The 18,808-nt window shown below is 40.0% G+C and overlaps 1 protein-coding gene across 4 annotated transcripts in view; it reads left to right on the forward strand.

Moving 5' to 3' along the window:
• The window catches only part of radil (Ras association and DIL domains), a 35,441-nt gene extending 16,989 nt beyond the window's left edge, over positions 1-18,452 (forward strand). The window contains exons 9-20 of one of the 4 annotated variants that reach the window (XM_061678663.1): positions 1,965-2,002; positions 2,372-2,523; positions 3,129-3,241; positions 3,729-3,845; positions 4,653-4,776; positions 9,248-9,420; positions 10,114-10,264; positions 11,787-11,998; positions 12,934-13,195; positions 14,420-14,565; positions 15,155-15,294; positions 16,776-18,452. In XM_061678663.1, the coding sequence (XP_061534647.1) occupies positions 1,965-2,002; positions 2,372-2,523; positions 3,129-3,241; positions 3,729-3,845; positions 4,653-4,776; positions 9,248-9,420; positions 10,114-10,264; positions 11,787-11,998; positions 12,934-13,195; positions 14,420-14,565; positions 15,155-15,294; positions 16,776-16,875 (1,728 nt within the window). In that variant the 3' untranslated portion in view covers positions 16,876-18,452. Of the gene's footprint in view, positions 1-1,964; positions 2,003-2,371; positions 2,524-3,128; positions 3,242-3,728; positions 3,846-4,652; positions 4,777-9,247; positions 9,421-10,113; positions 10,265-11,786; positions 11,999-12,933; positions 13,196-13,521; positions 13,650-14,419; positions 14,566-15,154; positions 15,295-16,775 lie in introns of those variants that run through there. The other 3 variants (XM_061678665.1, XM_061678664.1, XM_061678666.1) reach the window with 3 other exon arrangements.
• Positions 18,453-18,808: the final 356 nt, after the last annotated feature.

The raw sequence follows: 18,808 nt of genomic DNA on the forward strand, positions 1-18,808 counted from the left end.
ATGAGCCACACTATGAAGTTATGGGAAAGAATAGTGGAGGCTAGACTCAGGACAGAAGTGAGTATTTGCGAGCAACAGCATGGTTTCATGCCTAGAAAGAGTCCCACAGATGCATTATTTGCCTTGAGGATGTTTATGGAAAAGTACAGAGAATGTCAGAAGGAGCTACATTGTGTCTTTGTAGATCTAGAGAAAGCCTATGACAGAGTACCCAGAGAGGAACTGTGGTACTGCATGCGGAAGTCTGGAGTGGCAGAGAAGTATGTAAGAATAATACAGGACATGTACGAGAGCAGCAGAACAGTGGTGAGGTGTGCTGTAGGTGTGACAGATGAATTTAAGGTGGAGGTGGGACTGCATCAGGGATCATCCCTGAGCCCCTTCCTGTTTGCACTGGTAATGGATAGGCTGACAGATGAGGTTAGACTGAAATCCCAGTGGACCATGATGTTTGCAGATGACATTGTGATCTGCAGTGAAAGCAGGGAGCAGCTGGAGGAACAGTTAGAAAGATGGAGGCATGTACTGGAAAGCAGAGGAATGAAGATTAGCCAAAGTAAAACAGAATATATGTGCATAAATGAGAGGGGTCGTGGGGGAAGAGTGAGGCTCCAGGGAGAAGAGATAGCAAGGGTGGAGGACTTTAAATACTTGGGGTCAACCGTCCAGAGCAATAGTGAGTGTGGTCAGGAAGTGAAGAAACGGGTCCAAGCAGGTTGGAACGGGTGGAGGAAGGTGTCAGGTGTGTTATGTGACAGAAGAGTCTCTGCTAGGATGAAGGGCAAAGTTTATAAAACAGTGGTGAGGGCAGCCACAATGTACGGATTAGAGACAGTGGCACTGAAGAGACAACAGGAAGCAGAGCTGGAGGTGGCGGAAATGAAGATGTTGAGGTTCGCTCTCGGAGTGACCAGGTTGGATAAAATTAGAAATGAGCTCATCAGAGGGACGGCCAAGGTTCGATGTTTTGGAGACAAAGTTAGAGAGAGCAGACTTGGGTGGTTTGGACACATCCAGAGGAGAAATAGTGAGTATATTGGTAGAAGGATGATGAGGATGGAGCTGCCAGGCAAGAGAGCTAGAGGAAGACAAAAGAGAAGGTTGATGGATGTCGTGAGGGAAGACATGAGGGCAGTTGGTGTTCGAGAGGAGGATGCAGGAGATCGGCTTACATGGAAAAGAATGACGCGCTGTGGCGACCCCTAAAGGGACAAGCCGAAAGGAAAAGAAGAAGATACCTGTTAGTATTCAGGTCCTTCATTTTCCATGTTGTATGTTTCGTCAATGTTAAACACATCTATATTTGTCCTAAGTAATTTTTGTATTGGATACTTGGCGGTGCATTAACAAGTTGGACATAAATTGCTTTGTGAACCTACTCTAACCCTAATATTTGTGTGAAAAATTCCCAAGGTTTTCATGCAATAAACAGCTTTCCATGTTCATATCTAGAGTCAGTGTTACAAATGACCACTGGTCAAATAATGGTCATATTAAGTAAACTATGTATGTTTTTATCCCATGAACCCCTAAATGTAACTGGTATACTTCAAAGAAATGTTACTGAAAATATGTATAAAAAAAAAAAAAAAATGAAAATCTTACATTTTTCTTACATGTAAAAAATTGTGTACCACCTCAGTGGAATGACCCATATATCTATTTTTTTTTCTTTCTCAAAAATAATGGTCCATAAAATGTTTATCAGTTTTCCCATGCATGAATTTGAGTCTAAAAAGTCATTGATGTTATGTTAGAGGAGGAAATAAATTTAAGAAATAATCTTTATAAAACATTATATCATGTTTCAAGTTTGAGACACTCGAGCAGAATGAGGGTGGGTCATTGTTCTGCTCAAATGTGTCTCATACGCACAAGCTTAAACTTTAATGACCCTCATTTGTGTGTGTGCGTGTATACGTGTTTGCATGTGTGCATTTTCTGTGTGTGTGTGTGTGTTGCAGGAGAAGACAAAGGAGTTAGCTCAGAAGCAAGCTCAGCAGTAAGTATCGTTTTCTGTCATGTTCAAAAAAAAGTGTGTGTGTGTACGTGTGTTTGCAACTGAGTGTACATGCATGAGTGTGTATGTGTGTGCATGTTTGTGTGTGTGCGCACACGCATGTGTTTGCATGATCGTGTATGTGCGTGTATGCATGCGTGTGTTCGCATGCCTGTGCGTATGCTCGTGTTGTGTGTATGCGTCTGTTTGCATGCTCAGCAAGAGCAGCCTCAACTTGGTAGAACCTTGACAGGCTGCTTGTCAGCTGTCAATCATCCTGACCGTCAATCATACGTGTGTTTGCGTGTGTGTGTGTGTGTGTGCGTACGTGCGTGTGCACGCGTGTGCGTGCTTGCTTGCGTCTGTGTGCAGCCAGGACCCTGCATCGCTATCGCTGCTCAATATCTCGGACCTGATCCCGGACTTGCAGACCATCTTCTTCTGGATGTCCAACTCCATCGAAATCCTGTACTTCATTCAGCAGAGGGCACCTTCATACACGCACAACATGGAGACGCTGCAAGGTACATACACACGTACACAAACACACACACGCACTTATACATATGTACAGACATTGGTATTCACAAATGTTTTTACGAAAATATGTACGTTAAGTTCGCTGAAGACTCTAAATTGCCTTCGATGTTCACGAAAACATGCACTATAGGTTCATTCAAAAGACTATTGTATTTGATGTTTATAAAAACGCTAAAGTTCACACAAGACTCTAAATTTTCGTCTTTGATGTTCAGGGAAAATGTACATCAGGTTGGTTGAAGACTCAATTGTCTTTGATGTGTATGGGAACGTGGGTTTGTCAAAGACACAACATTGTATTTGATTTTGAGAAAAAATACACACATTAGGTTCATTAAAGACTCTAAAATGACTTTGATGTTAGAAAAACATGTGTAAATTGTCTTCCAGTGAAATATAAAAGCACACCTGATTAGTCCACTGAGGACAGAATTGTCTTTGATGATCACATCAACACAACATTGAAGACTAAATTGTCTTTGAGATGTTTTACACAAACCTGTATGTTTGCTTAAGTGCAGACTAACTTGTCTTCCATGTTTACGAAAACACGCAAGTTGTAAAATGGCCGCGTGTTCTTGGGTTCCAGGCTCAAAGGAGTCCCTGCTGTCGGCGACTATCTCTGCCAATGAGGAGGCCATGAGTATCCTGGAGGAGGTCATCATGTACACCTTCCAGCAGTGCGTCTACTACATCACCAAGGTATGTACGTACGACTCTTTTAGGAAACCGCAAAGACAATTTAGTCTCTAAAGAAGCAAATGTAGGGTTTTCTGTAAACATAAAACCTAATCAAAGTACTCTACAAAGCTAACATTTTTGTTTTAAGGAACATTGAACAACATTTAGCGTCTTCTTTGTGTTTTCATAAATATCGAAGACAGTTTTGAGTTTTCAACTGATCAAACTTTTTTTTTTCGTAAACTTTATGGATAATTTAGTCCTCAATGACCTAAGATTTTTGTTTGGAAGACTATTTACAAACTCACGGACGTGTTTTCGAAAAAAAAAACTGACAATTTACAGTTGTCAGTGAATATGTTTTGTAAACGAAGTGTAAATATTTAGTGTTTTTAATTAACCTCGTGCATGTTTTTGTTGGACTCAGGAGTGAGGAAAATCTGTTTTAAAAAAATGTGACTGAATCTACTATTCAATTTGATGTCACACTTGTGTTTTGCGTGTGCAGGCTCTTTACGTGGTGCTGCCGGGTCTGCTGGACTGTAATCCGTTCCCGGTGGACAGCACGGAGCCGTGCTGGAAAGGAGGTGTCGGATTCCCAGAGCCCGTACGCAGGATCCTCCAGGTAAATAAATGTTCTGATTACTAAGAAAGTGAAAAAACAAATTAACTTCAGATAGCTCAGTCATAATTGCAGTGAGGAAAAAAGTTTCACATCACACATTTGATCTTTTTTTACTGACCCATGGTTAGGCAACATTTATATTCCGTATTTTTTTGTAAATAAAAACTATGTAAATTTTTATTACATTTTAGTATTATTTAGTAAAAAAAAAAAAATACTAACTATTCTTACTTTAATATTATGATTATTTAAAATCCAAAATCAATACAAATACAGTGAATACAAATTCCTAATTTTACTTTATCATCATTAATTATTTTCAATTCTAATTTAATACAAGCAAGAATACCATTAATGCAAATCAAATTATTTTTTTATTATTAGTAAGGACAGTATTTGAAAATCTAATACAAATGCATAATGAATTAAAGTTAGTTTATTATTAGAATTCGGAAGTATGTAAAATTAAAGTTAAATACCCATAAAATAAATAAAACGTATTTAATTAAATTGAATTCAGGTAGATAAGACAATAAAAATAATACAAAATATGTTATAATAAAAATGAATATGGAATTATTATTATTAAATATTTACAATATAAATTAAATACACAATGTATAAAATATAATAAACATAATAAAATCTCTCTTTAATAAAATACATTATTGTAAACATAAAATACATTACAAAATATATATTTGTTTACTGATTAAATGAATTAAGCATTTAAAATAAAAATTAAAGCTTTAATTGGGGTTGCAGAATGTTTTCAAATGTTGATTTGTGTGTTCATGCACTCACAAGGTGTTCCAGAGCGCCCAGGAGCTGCTGCAGGGCTACCAAGTCCACCCGGAGATACAGGCGCAGATGTTTGCCTACCTCTTCTTCTTCTCCAACGTGTCGCTCTTCAACCAGCTGATGGACAAAGGTAAGGGGGATGTGTGTGTGTTGGGGTGGGGGGACGGTGTAGGGATGGGGGGGTGGTCGTATGTCTCACCTCCATTAGACCTTCCCCAAGGAGGCACGCAGCTGTTAGGGAGCGTCCTTGTCAGCAGTTTGACTTGAGGCGAGGGAGACGTTGGGCGGGGAGCAAATCAAGGTTTGTCCTGTGTGCCCTTCCTTCCTATCTCCTCTCTAATTCCCATCAGCCTCCACCTCCTCCTTTTTCCATGTGGGAGTGGGAAGACGAGGGTTGATTGAATGAAGCAAGGAGAAAGTACCATAGCGGGGAAAAGGTCAAAACCTTGTTATGCTGCTCTGGTCTTACAGCTTGTCATGAAAATTTGTTGCCTGCAAGCAAAGACGTCAAACCTGGCGCCCTCCATCTGTCAGGTATGCGTTCAAATTTATTAGCAATCACGAAGAACTCTCTAGTTCCTCGTTAGAAATGGGCAAAATGACCCTATAATGGCTGCTTCAAACCAAAATGGAGGACTTCATATGTGTTTCCGGGCATGGCTTCTTCAGCTTTTTTGTGGGTCTACTCATGATAAACACAACTACCAAATTTCATGTTACTATGTTTAATTAGCTTCAGGGGCTGGATTTTCAAAAGACTGAATCAAACTTAGGACCCTTGGAAATGGCCAAAATTTGACCATGTAATGGCCGCCTTGAACCAAAATAGCAGACTTCCTGTGTTTTTTCATGCGTGACTTCTTGGGAGGTTTTTGTGGGTCTACTCATGGTAGTCATGCCAACCAAATCTTGTGTTACTCAGCGCAACTGGCGTCAGGGGCTGGATTTTCAAAAGACTGAATGAAACCTAGGACTCCTGAAAATGTCCAAATTAGATGATGAAATGGCTGCTTAAAACCAAGATGTTAGATTTCCTGTCTTTTTGGGTGTTGGTTCTCGAGTCCTTTTTGTGGGCCTACTCATGATAAACATGACTAACAAACTTCATGTTACTAAGTGCAACCGGCTTTGGGGACCGAAATTTCATACGAAAACGCCACGGCAGCGTTATTGAATCAAACATAGGAACTGTGGAAATGGCCAAAATGTTTACATCTTAAAAAAGGTTTATGTTGAGTCAACAAATTTCACCATCATGCTCTGCCCACACGCAATGACTAAACTTAGATTCTTCACAATTTAGGATTTCCTATCTCTCTAGTATATGTGGTTCAAATTTGGTCGTACTCTAATTAAAAAGATAGGATAAATTTGTCTTTGAAGGGCACCTATAAAATGGCCAAAATGACCTTAAAACCAAATTCTATGTCACCAAGTGAAACTTGATTTAAGGGCTGAATTTTTGAAGAAAAAAACAATTCCAGAGCCACATGAAGTCTACCAGCAGCCTCCTCTCGTAAATTTCCATGGCGCTTGTCGGACAATTGCATTTTTGTGTGTATCTATATATACACGAACACACACACACACACACACACTCACACGCACAAGCACACTCGCACATAGTATGTCTTCAATAGCCAGCACAGTCAGGACAGCAACACCTTCACATTAATGCAGAGGAACGCCCCATCTGGCTCCCTATAGTTGCTTATTGATGTTTCTGTCGCCATGGTAACAGAGAAGGGTGCGTGTCTGTGTGTGCGTGTGCGTATGGAGGGTACCGCTGATGTTTGCAAGGCATACAAACACATGCAGCATCAACCTACAGTGCAACTGGAATGTATTCACAGCGCTTCACTTTTTCCACTTTTTACATTACGTTATGTTAACATGATGGAATCAATAATTTTTTTGCCCTAAGAATTCTACACACAACACTCTGTAATGACAACATGATTTTTTAAAGGGAAATTTGGGTTAATTTATTTAAGTGAAGCCCTGTGCTTTCCACATGCACTGTATTCACAGCACTTAACTTTTTGTTATGTTACCATCTTAATTTATTAAAAAAAAAAAAATTTGGGTTGATTTATTTTAAAAAAAACAACTAAATGTGGAAAAAGTGAAGCCCTGTACTTTCCACATGCACTGTATTCACAGCACCTCACTTTTTGTTATGTTACCATCTTATTCCAAATTTGAATAAATTAGTTTCTTGCAAAACATTCATTTTAATGTTCCTCAGTTTATTAAAATAAATAAATAAATAAATCACAAGTATTGTCAACTGTGGGACCTGATACAAGCAGGTTTTTTTTTTGTTTTTTTTTTAATGGCATTATTTTCAACAGCACTTTTTACACTCTGTCAATGTGTAGTGTTATTTTTAGAATTATAGGAAAAACATGAATTTAATCCATTTTGGAATAAGGCCTTAATACTGAATATTAAGGCCTTAGCCTAAGCCTAATACTAGTGAATACTTTCCAGATGCACTTTATATATCTGTGTGAGGAAAGACTGAACTTTGGCGACTATCAGGTAATTGTGCTTTCACCTGCTAAATAGATTACTGATAACTAGCGTAGCTCTTTGTTGTGTGTGCGTGTATGTGTGTGCATGCATGTGTGTGTGTTCGTAAAGCACCTGCAGCTGAGCTTTATGACACCTTTGCAAGGGAGGTCAAGTGATGTCTCGTCTGTTGTCCCTAGATTACTGTATGCCGAGACGTAAGCCTATTACGAGTGTGTGTGTGTCCAAGACATATGGCACAATATTTGAAGTGCTGTATCATCAAATAGCAGCAGTCAGTCAGTCTATAGTAATTTAGTCAAGAAGCCAAAAAAAAGCTACGCGCACGTGGGGCTCCGTGTCATCAAGACATTAGCAAGTAAAAATCAATACGCATTCATAATGTCCGCAGGGTGAACGCTAATAACTTCGATATCAGAATTTTTTAATTTTTTTTTTACATTTTCATTTAAAAAAACCCACATTTTTTTGTTTTACTAATTTATGTATGTAATTTAATTATGTACTAGTAAAATCCACATCAAATTAGTATTGATTTTTACATGTTTTTAATTTTAATAAAATATTAACAAGGTCAAGATCAAATACATACAATAAAAATATATAATATATTATCCAGCCATCTATTTTCTATACCGCTTTATCCTCACAAGGAGTCTATCCCAGCTATCTTCGGGCAAGAGGCGGGATACACCCTGAACTGGTCGCCAGCCAATCGCAGCGCGCATAGAAACAAACAACCATTTGCGCACACATTCACACCTAAGGGCAATTTAGAGTTATCAATTAAACTACCATGCATGTTTTTGGGATGTGGGAGGAAACCGGAGTGCCCGGAGAAAACCCACACAGTCACGGGGAGAACACGCAAACTCCACACAGGCAGAGCCGTGGATTGAACCCCACTCCTAAGGACTGTGAGGTAATCGCTCTAACCAGTCGTCCAACGTGCCGCTATATGTAGTTTATTTATTTTAAAATTAAATAAAAAATACATTTTTTATTAAAAAAAAGTATTGTACCACGTGATTGTGACAGCAAACCCAGTGTGTGTGGGCGTGTACGTCGGTGTGTGAGTGAGACGGGACTGCGCAGGCGTCGTCCGGCGGGACTGTGAAGGAGGAAGGAGTGCGCGCCGGTGCGAGTGTGTACAGTGGCAAGTGTAGTGACGGCGGCCTGGGAAGAGTAGCGATTAGCGGAGGACCCGTTGACGTCGAATGTGCAGAGGAGCTAATAAAGCCATTAAAGCAGCAAATCGGTGCTTCGTGCCTTTATTGTTGCCGCCACCCAGCTCAGCTGTGCAACGAGAGAAGGGAGTTAACCCCTGCGTCTCCCGACCATGGTCAGGTGACCGTAGCAGGAAAGGTTAACACTTCGTATAAATAAACTAAAATACATTAAAATAAAAAAGAAGATGCTGTACTTACCATTAGTGCTGAGAGTGTGAAAAAAGGAGGGCGAAAAAGGCAAAGATACTCCCGCCGTACAAACACAGACATGCACGATGCACTAGCTAAGCAGAAACACTATGGTGCTTGGACAAAATGGCGGACGAGGGACCGGCGTCGTAAAGTCGAAACGTCGTATGTTGAGTGCGTCGTAACTCGAGGACTTCCTGTATTTCAATACAATTCCAAATTTAAGTTGTAGTTTTATAGTTTTATACAATTATTTTATTCTTTTTTAATACAAATCAGAAATTAAGTAACATTTTTATGACTTCATACTTTAAAATTGATTTCATTATATTTCTATACAAATCCAAAAAAGAGGTTTTTATGAACTCATGTTTTTGTTCCTTTGATTATGTTATGAATAAAATTCCAAATAAAAGTCACATTTAACACTGATTTATATAGTTTTATTAATTATCCAAACTAATTCAATATTACAATTGAATGAAAATGTTAATACAAAATCAAATAAGTTAATAGTCATTCAATTTCCTTATTTAAACGTGGTTTAAAATGTCCCTTTCACACCTTTCAATTATTTCTGTTAAAGGGGTTCCCAAGATATGATAGAACGTTCAGCACCACTCAGAGACCACGTATGTGTGTGTGCAGGTCCATCCCGTGGCTGGTTCCAGCGTTCCAAAGTTCTGCAGATGCAGGCCTGTCTGCGGATGGTGTCGGAATGGGCCCGCAAGTCGGCCTTGGGACATCTGGTGGACAAATTCTTCACCAAACTCAACAGTGCCATCGCCATACTCGCTACACCACCGCAGCTGCTCACGCAGGCAAGCCACACACACACACGCACGCACGGATGCGCACACACACATGCACACACACACAGAAAAATCATTGAAGTCCATTTTTGTCAACTTCTTTTTAAGCCACTGAATTCAATTTTGACTTTTTTTAATAAAAGACAATTTACTCATTTCAATATAAAACGTACCATTTTGTACTACTACTAGTTTTTCTATATGTATATATGTGTGTGCATATATACATATATATATATATATATATATATATATATATATATATATATATCCATCCATTTTCTTTACCGCTTCTCCTCACTAGGGTCGTGGGCTGCTGGACCCTTTCCCAGCTATCTTCGGGCGGGAGGCGGGGTACACCCTGAACCGGTCGCCAGCCAATCGCAGGGCACATAGAAACAAACAACCATTTGCACTCACATTCACACTTACGGGCAATTTAGAGTCATCAATCAACCTACCACGCATGTTTTTGGGATGTGGGAGGAAATCGGAGTGCCCGGAGAAAATCCACCAAGGCATGGGGAAAACATGCAAACTCCACACAGGCGGGGCGAGGGATTGAACCCCGGTCCTCAGAACTGTGAGGCTGACGCTCTAACCAGTCATCCACCGTGCCGCCCAATTAAATACAATATAAGTAAATTCCTGTGAATACAGATTTAAAGCTGGTTTAAAAATTCATTTCACTGCATCGTGCAGATGAGCTGGCGAGTGTTGTCTGGCGAGCACTCGTCCCTAAAGCCGGTGCAGCTGCACAGGATTCTAACCCAGTACCAGATCACCGCAGAAACCGGACCCGTGGCCGTGTGGCAGCCCGACAGCGAAGATGAGGCCTACATCTACCGCACAGGTGACACAGACAGAGAGAGGACTCAATGTAATGTCAGGAAGAGGCCAAGCTGATTCTGCATTTTTATTTCATTTATTTAATTATTGACCAAACTGTTTTCATGCATGGCCGACTGATCAGCCACTGGTTTTGTACGACGTAGCAACTAGCCAATGAAAATGCACATAAGCCGTTAAGGGCCGTTAGGTACATTATTCATGATTAGCGCTCACACTTAATATTAAAATACTTTCACACACACACAAACTACTGAAAGGCTCTCATAAAAAAAAGGCTCTCAAACCCTCTCCTACACACGAGTCTTGCGCTCATAAAGACTACTCAGACACTCTCATAAGGCAACTCAAACACTCTAACAAACATCACTCAGTCTCATAGGCACAAGTCTTGCTCTCATAAAGACTACTCAAACAATCTCATTCGCACGAGTCTTGCGCTCATAAAGACTACTCAAACACTCTCATAAAGACTCCTCAAATGCGTTCACGCGAGCACGTCAATCACATTCTCGCACATGTCACTGGCATTCACGGGTTCATGTCAATCATGCTCACACGTGAAAAAAGTTAAATTATAGAGATGCACTGCACACACTCAAGAGTGAAGTATTTCATATTTAAACTATGTATAATTTTGATGATTATAGCATATAGCAAATAAAAAAAATCCCCATCTTGAGAATATAAAATATAACGTCAAACAAAATAGTTAATTAATTCAAGAAATAAAGTGATTTTTATTGTAGAAATTAGGCTGGAATTTGCCCTCTGAAAAGTACTTTTCAACTATATTCTAATTTATTGAGATGTACCTATATTAAAAAAAAGTCATGAAATATTTGACTCTGTGTGTAGTCTGTAGTGCATATCTATATGACATGAGTTTCACTACAACTAAATTCCTTCATTCCCTTTAGCCACCTCATTAGGTACACCGGCGCAGGGGAGCTTGAATGTGACTATCCGGCCATACTGCCTGCAACTAACCGTATACATTTCAGATTGTAACGCAGCGGTGTTGAAACACAGTCTCGAGTGCGCTTGCACTTTATTTATTCGGCAGCAGCCGCGTCCGGTTAATGGTGTCTCGCGCTTAATAGACGAGTCAGCCTAGCCCTACGTCTTACACAACACGGCTTCTGATTGGCCGACCATTACGTCATATACTACGAAGCGTACACATTAAAAGCAGTCCTTTTAAATCAATGAGGAAAAGCGTTATTGTAATACAATAATCAACAAGTATACGACATATATACATTATAAATGTATATGTACTATACAGTATAATGCTATGCAACGCTACTGCTTAAGTTAGGCTTAAGATAGCTAGCTAGCTATAGCTAGCTAGCTATAGATAGATAGATAGATAGATAGATAGATAGATAGATAGATAGACAGATAGATAGATAGATAGATAGATAGATAGATGGATAGATAGATGGCTCTAATGTTTACATTTACCTGATTTTGATTAATGTGAAATGCTAACAATGCTAACATGGCTCCATCGGTGCATTCAGTGGACCTCCTGGAGAGCTTCGAGAACCACCCTCCCATCGTGCTGCCCAGCGGCGGCTTCGGCGTGGACCTGGATGGCGAACGCGTGGAGGACAGCGTCTACCGACAACTGCTCTACGTACGACACTTCTTGTGGGGCCTGCGCGCCAAGACACACGCTAACACTAACACCACGTATGCTAACGGCAACAATAACAACGCAGCTGACGTTCAGGTGAGACGCTGTACCAATATAGAGCAGATTGTGATTTGTACACACACACGCACTTATACACACACACACATGCACACTCACACACGTTTGTACACACACCTGTGCACACACACACAATTGTGCACATGCACATTTGAACACATTCATGCACTTGTATATACATACAGACTTGGTGACATACACTTGTAATTACACTTATAGACGCACAGGCACACATGCATGCACTTGAACACACAAACCTTTAGACACACACGTACGCACTTGGATATGCACATACATACATGCTCTTGTACACGCACACACACACACAGACTTTTGTACATACATTACACACACACCAAAAGACTAATCTGTGCGTGAACAGCTGTGCTAGTTGAGGAGTTCCTTGGTAATCTTGCAAATGAAAGACAAAACCTCACACACACGCGCACACACACACACACACACACACACAGACACACACATATATATACACACACAGAAGAAGAAGCTAGACATGGTTAAATCATGGCTAATCTGCTTAGTGGTCAGGCTGTCTCATCAGTGGGCCGACGAGACCGTAATCCTCCATTTTAGAACATCATCATCAAGACACTTCCTGTATATCCCCAAAAAATGAATACAGTAGGTACAGCAATCCCCCACTATTAGTGGTGGATAGGAATGCCACAAGAAGGCCCTGCCACTAATAGCGAAAAACTTTGACTGAAGGCCACAGTTCACACCCAGATGCTCACACGTAGAAGAAGCGGCTAAACGCGACTCCAGCTCCTGATGTCACTCAAAAGGCCACACCCCTTAAAGGCACACATCCAACACACAAATACTATACAGTAATTTACAGTCAAAATATCAAGAATACTCACCACAAATGTGGAAGGTTACTATACTGTAATGTATTTTTAATCATATTTCTACCTTCAAATGTATTCTAGAAGGAGTTGCTGCCCCCGCCCTTGATGCACGGTAGTCCCTGCTCGGCCCCCGGCGACGGCGAGGAAGAAAACGGCCCTAGTCAAGCGCCACACAGTCTCCGGAGGAACGGGGGCACTGTCCATCACCACCATCATCATCACCAGCAGCACCCGCATGTCATGCCGGGGTACCCCGAGGGAGGGGGCGGCAGAGGGGGGGCAGCCCCGCAGATGAACGGATGCGGCCAGAAGGCCAACGGACTTATTGCTAATGGCATGGAAGGTAGGGAGATACCCACAATTCGTAGCGGTAGCAGTGGCGGGTGTACAGTAACAGCTCACGTTGAAATCCTCCTTTTATGCGGCCGGCGGGTCAAGTTGACCCGTTAGGGTTGGAGCTAACCTTGAACCCTTTTTTAAAAAACAAATTTCCATTAGGTTCACCTTTTAATTATACGTTTCAAATTGTGGTTTTAATTATTTATTTATTTTTAAGCTCACATTGAATTGTTCTACGGTTTAGAAATCTTACAAATAAACAAAAAGCCCGATTTTTGTCTTGTAATTTTTATATAATTTAAAAAATATATATATATTTCTCATCATTAGATACAGTAAGGCGGCACGGTGGACTACTGGTTAGAGCGTCTGCCTCACAGTTCTGAGGTCCCCAATCCCCGGCCCCGCCTGTGTGGAGTTTGCATGTTCTCCCCGTGCCTGCGTGGGTTTTCTCCGGGCACTCTGGTTTCCTCCCACATCCCAAAAACATGCATGGTAGGTTAATTGAAGACGCTAAATTGCACGTAGGTGTGAATTTGCCCAATGATAGCTGGCTCAGAAAAATGGATGGCTGTATAGATGCAGTAAAAATCAAATCAATATTCATTTAATTTTATATTGTAAATAATTTAAGAAAAAAATTAGCCTCCTGTTGAAGTGTTCCAAAGTTTAAAAAGCTTTAAACAAAAAAAGTAGGCCCTTGTTGTTTTTTTTAGAATATTTCTTTTTACTAAACATGCAGCACATCTAATTTACCCACTCCAAAGTGTAAAAATAAAATAAAATGTGCTTTTAGTATGATTTTTTCTTCTTCTTGTTTTTGTATTTTTTAGCTGTTGAATTTATTTCAAAATATTTTTAAAATAATTTATTTGACTTAACATGCCGCGGGTCAAATTAACTTGTTCTAAAAAGATAATAAAATATATAGTTTCTTGTGTAAGTAAAAAAGGCATTATTTTGGTGATTTCCTTCTTGTAATTAGTATTTTTGGCAGACTACAGCAAAGCATGAAAGGAAACAGTGCCCCCTGCAGGCGGTCAATCGAAGTGCATGTCGGAGCTCTATTCTGGAAACCCACACTTCAACCACACTTGCACTTGCACCGCTGTCTATTGTGTGCCTGGACCCCATAGCAAGACCCTGTGTGTGTGTGTGTGTGTGTGTTTGTGTGTGTGTGTGTTCGTGTCTGTGCATATGTTTGCCTGCGTGTGTGTTCCCTCTGCAGGCTGTGTTAATAGTGGGTGTGAGTTCCCCTTCCCCGTTTCCTCCTCCCCCGGCGTCCCCCCTCTCCCTGATGACATGTGTGTGGTGTTTGTAGTGGAACTGGACAAAGGACCATACGGACTCGGCATGGGACTCATCGACGGCCTGGTGAGTTATTTTATTTTATTTTTTTAATTATACAGTGGGAGGTCAAACTATGTGAACCCTCTGGAATTTCTTACATTTCTGCATAAAGTGGTCATAAAATGTAGTCTGATCTTAATCTTGATCACAAGAATAAGTAGTTTACTTTAAATAAATAGTTTACTTAAACTACTACCACACAAAATATTATGTTTTATTTTATCTCATTTTATATTTTTAATGACTAATACCATGCAGCAATTTAAAAGTTTTAAAAGCTGAAAACAATATTTGAAATTAAACAAAATACAACTATTTTTTCTTAATTGCGTACATTTTACATTGTATATTTTGTATGGCTAAACATGCAACGAGTCAAATTGACCTGCTTTAAAGTGTTTTAGTGTCGGTCTTTTTAAAAAATTGTTTTGCCTGTAATTATTGTACACTGTTCAGTTCAGAATCCATTCAGAATTCATTAAAAAAAACATTTAGGAAATCATTAAAATATATGTATAATAAAAAGTATATCTTTTTTAGTGAGTCCCCGCATTTTTTTAGATCTATTTTTTTACCTGGTTGGTCACCTGCCCCCCTTTTCTCCCCGCCTTAGCACACGCCGCTCAACGCCCCGGGCATCTACATCCGCACGCTGATCCCCGAGGGGCCGGCGGCGTCCGATGGCCGGCTGAGGATCGGCGATCGGATCCTGGCCGTCAACGGGACAAGTCTGATAGGCGCCGACTACCAGAGGTGAGCAGGGAGATGCCATCGAAGCCGTCGTTCTGCACACTTGTTTGCTGTCCTGTATTTAAGGTACCGATAGAAAAAGCAGGAATTTGCCGGCTTCTGAGGTTGTATCAGAAGGTGTAACATAAAATTGGCACATGAATAAAAAAAAGAAACAAAACAAAAAAATGTTTTTGTAGATAAAAAGTTGTAACCTTACAAGAAAAACTTGACAATTTTAGCAGGAAAAGAAAATTGTAATCTAATGAGAAAAAAATAATAATCTTAAAAAAAAAAAAAAAAAAATGGAGATAAAAAGAGTCCTTCAAGAAAAAGTCGTATTTTTTTTTCAAGATTTTATTTTTAATCTTACAAAAAAGCTATGGAAAAAATGTACTGATCCAACAAGACTAAAGTTAGTTTTTTTCCTACATGGAGTTCACAATCTTATTAGCTATCACCTTTTGGGAGAAAAAAAAGCTATTAAAGTATAAAACGAGAATAAAATTGTAGTTTTGTTTATTTACAATCTTAAAAAAAGCTAAACATTTTGACATAAAAATTCTGAATCTTACAGGGAAAAAAATCTCCAATTTTTTTTGTTTTTTTTCAAGAAAGGAAATTTTAATCTCCCACTTAAGTTTGTCAAATATGAAAAAAAGAAATGTAAAAAAACGCAGTAAACCAAAAAGATTATAGTTAAAAAAAATCTACATCAAGAGTCATGATCTTGCAAACTCATCCATCCATCCATTTTCTGAGCCGCTTCTCCTCACTGGGGTCACGGGCGTGCTGGAGCCTATCCCAGCTCTCATCGGGCAGGAGGCGGGGTACACCCTGAACTGGTTGCCAGCCAATTGCAGGGCACATACAAACAAACAACCATTCGCACTCACATTCACACCTACGGGCAATTTAGAGTCTCCAATTCATGCATGTTTTTTGGGATGTGGGAGGAAACCGGAGTGCCCGGAGAAAACCCACGCAGGCACGGGGAGAACATGCAAACTCCACACAGGCGGGATTGAACCCGGGTCCTCAGAACTGTGAGTCTGACGCTCTGACCAGTCGCCCACCGTGCCGCCATCTTGCAAACTCGTAATTTGAAAAGAAAAAGTCTAGGGCTGCTTTTGCGGAGCCGATTGATGACGTCATTGATCGGATGGACGAATTATGACATTAAAGCCGGACAGCATGAAATGCTAATTATCGGCCGATACCGATCAGGCCGATCAGATCGGTGTAAAGTCTACCTTTCACACAACCCCAAAATTCCGTCTCGGTACCTTTCACACAGCTCAGCAAGCAGAAAAGTCCAGCTTTTATGGGTAGTGTCAAAGCAGTTTTTCGGCTTCTGATACCACCTCAGAAGTAGACTTCCACTCCCTATTTCGTAGCGGTACTTTTCACACAGCAAAGTGTATCGAAAGCCGTCTTTTTGATTGACAAAAAGACGGCTGCGTGTCACTCAACCTTTTCCCTTTTCCCCCCATCGTTTCGTGTAGCGCGGTGGACCTGATCCGCCTGGGAGGAGGTCGCCTCCGCTTCCTGGTGGCCAAGTCGGACCCGGAAGTTTCGGAAAAGATCAGCGCGTCGTCCTGTTGACGGACGGATGCACGGACCTGGCCGTCAATCCAACTGCAGATGTCCAGTATGGAAACTAGTGACATATAAATAATCGTTTACAGGGCTGGTGCGTATGTAAATATTGTTTGTAAAGAACCCATCGCTCGTTGATTGGTCAATTGGCTGAAGCTCAGCCCACTTTGTTCGTGATAAACCAACATGGATGACGGCGATGATGTCATCACCATGGGACACTTGAACTGTTGTTGGTCTTTTGATTCCGTTTTTATTGTTTGGACCCCAGCACGGTTTTTTTCAAGCATGTGTATCCTGACGCCCCCTGGAGAGTTACTAAAAAAAAAAAATTTAAAAAAAATCAGCCCCTGACACCAGTTCCACCAATCGATCCGAAATTAGGTGGACATATCATCCATGACAGGACGCACAAAGAGCTCTCAAGGACCCATGCCCAAAATTGAAGCGGAAGTCTTCCATGTTGGTTTGAAGCAGCCATTTTGGGCATATTCGCTCAATAGCAACCCCTGGAAGGTTGGGGAATTTTTTTTTTGCCTCCGACACCCGTTTTATAGGTTGATGTGAAATTAGCGGGACATGTCAATCATGACTGGATGCTCAAAAAAAAGTCTCAAGGATCTATGCCTGAAATTGAACAGCAAGTCTGCTTTTTTTGGTTTGGGCAAATTCGTCTTTGACAAACTCCCAATTCGCCTGAATGAGTCCCAATCAAAAGCACATATCCTTGACACATGGACAATGCTAAATTGCGAAGATTTTTTTTCTCTACGTTTTCTAATGTGAGTCAAGCATGGCATCAAACTTTTATGAACATTATGAGGCTTTGCCATTAATGAGGGCCAGTCCATTGCTGTTTGCAGCTTTAATTTGACTTTTTTACATGATAAAACATTTCAAAGTGTGTGAATGTTTCACTTTTTTTGCATCCTTTTCCACTCCCGACCATATCTGGAAATGCAAATCAATACTTCTGTCGGGTCAGACTGGGAAATATGCCGAGTAAAGAAGACAATAAAGGTGTTTGAAGTCAACATGGATTGAATAAAGTAGTATTATTTGGAGAAAAATATATTTACAAGTCTCAGATTGTTGGAAGGAAAAGTGAAAATATTTCAAGGTTAAAAGACAAAGAAAAAGTTGTGCATTTTTTCATATAAAAAGTTCTAATCTTGAAAAATGTAAATATTTTTCAAGATAAAATTCTGGATCTTACAAGGAAAAAGTTTGTAATATATTTTTGGGGGACAAAAAGTCTCTTAGAAGAAAATGTCAGGGAGTTTCAAAGTCATAATCTTACAAGAAAATTTATTTTCAAGAAAGTTGTAACCTGAATGAAAAAGTACAAAAATTCAGAACAAGGAAAAGTCAAGAAGTTGGCATCTTACAAGAAAAAAGTCATTAATTAAAAATCTTACAAAAAATGTGTACATACATTTTTCCAAGAAAAAGACTAATCCAGTGACACTACAAAAGATTTTCTAGTTAAAACAGTTGTAATCTAATTGGAATAGTGATGTTTTTTAAATGGTCAGAATCATAAAGAATCATATTTATACATGTATATGAGTCATATTTTTTAAATGATAAAAAACTCAATTGTTTAGAATGTCGTTTCTTCACTTTTCTGTATCCTTTGATTATTATATATACTATATTGGGATGCGTGAGTCACTACTTTGGGCGGCACAGTGGAAGACTGGTTAGCACATCTGCTTCATAGTTCTGAGGACCGGGTTTCAAATCCCAGCGCCGCAGTCTGTGGGGAGTTTTCATGTTCTCCCCATGCCTGTGTGGGTTTAACTTTCAAACATGCATGGTAGGTTAATTGAAAACTTAAATTGCCCGTAGGTGTGAATGTGAGTGCAAATGGTTGGCTGTTGATATGTGACCTGGGATTGGCTGGCGACTAGTCCCGGGTATACGCCGCCTCTCGCCC

This window comes from Phycodurus eques, chromosome 6 (assembly GCF_024500275.1).
Source record: "Phycodurus eques isolate BA_2022a chromosome 6, UOR_Pequ_1.1, whole genome shotgun sequence".
Lineage (NCBI taxonomy): Eukaryota > Metazoa > Chordata > Actinopteri > Syngnathiformes > Syngnathidae > Phycodurus > Phycodurus eques.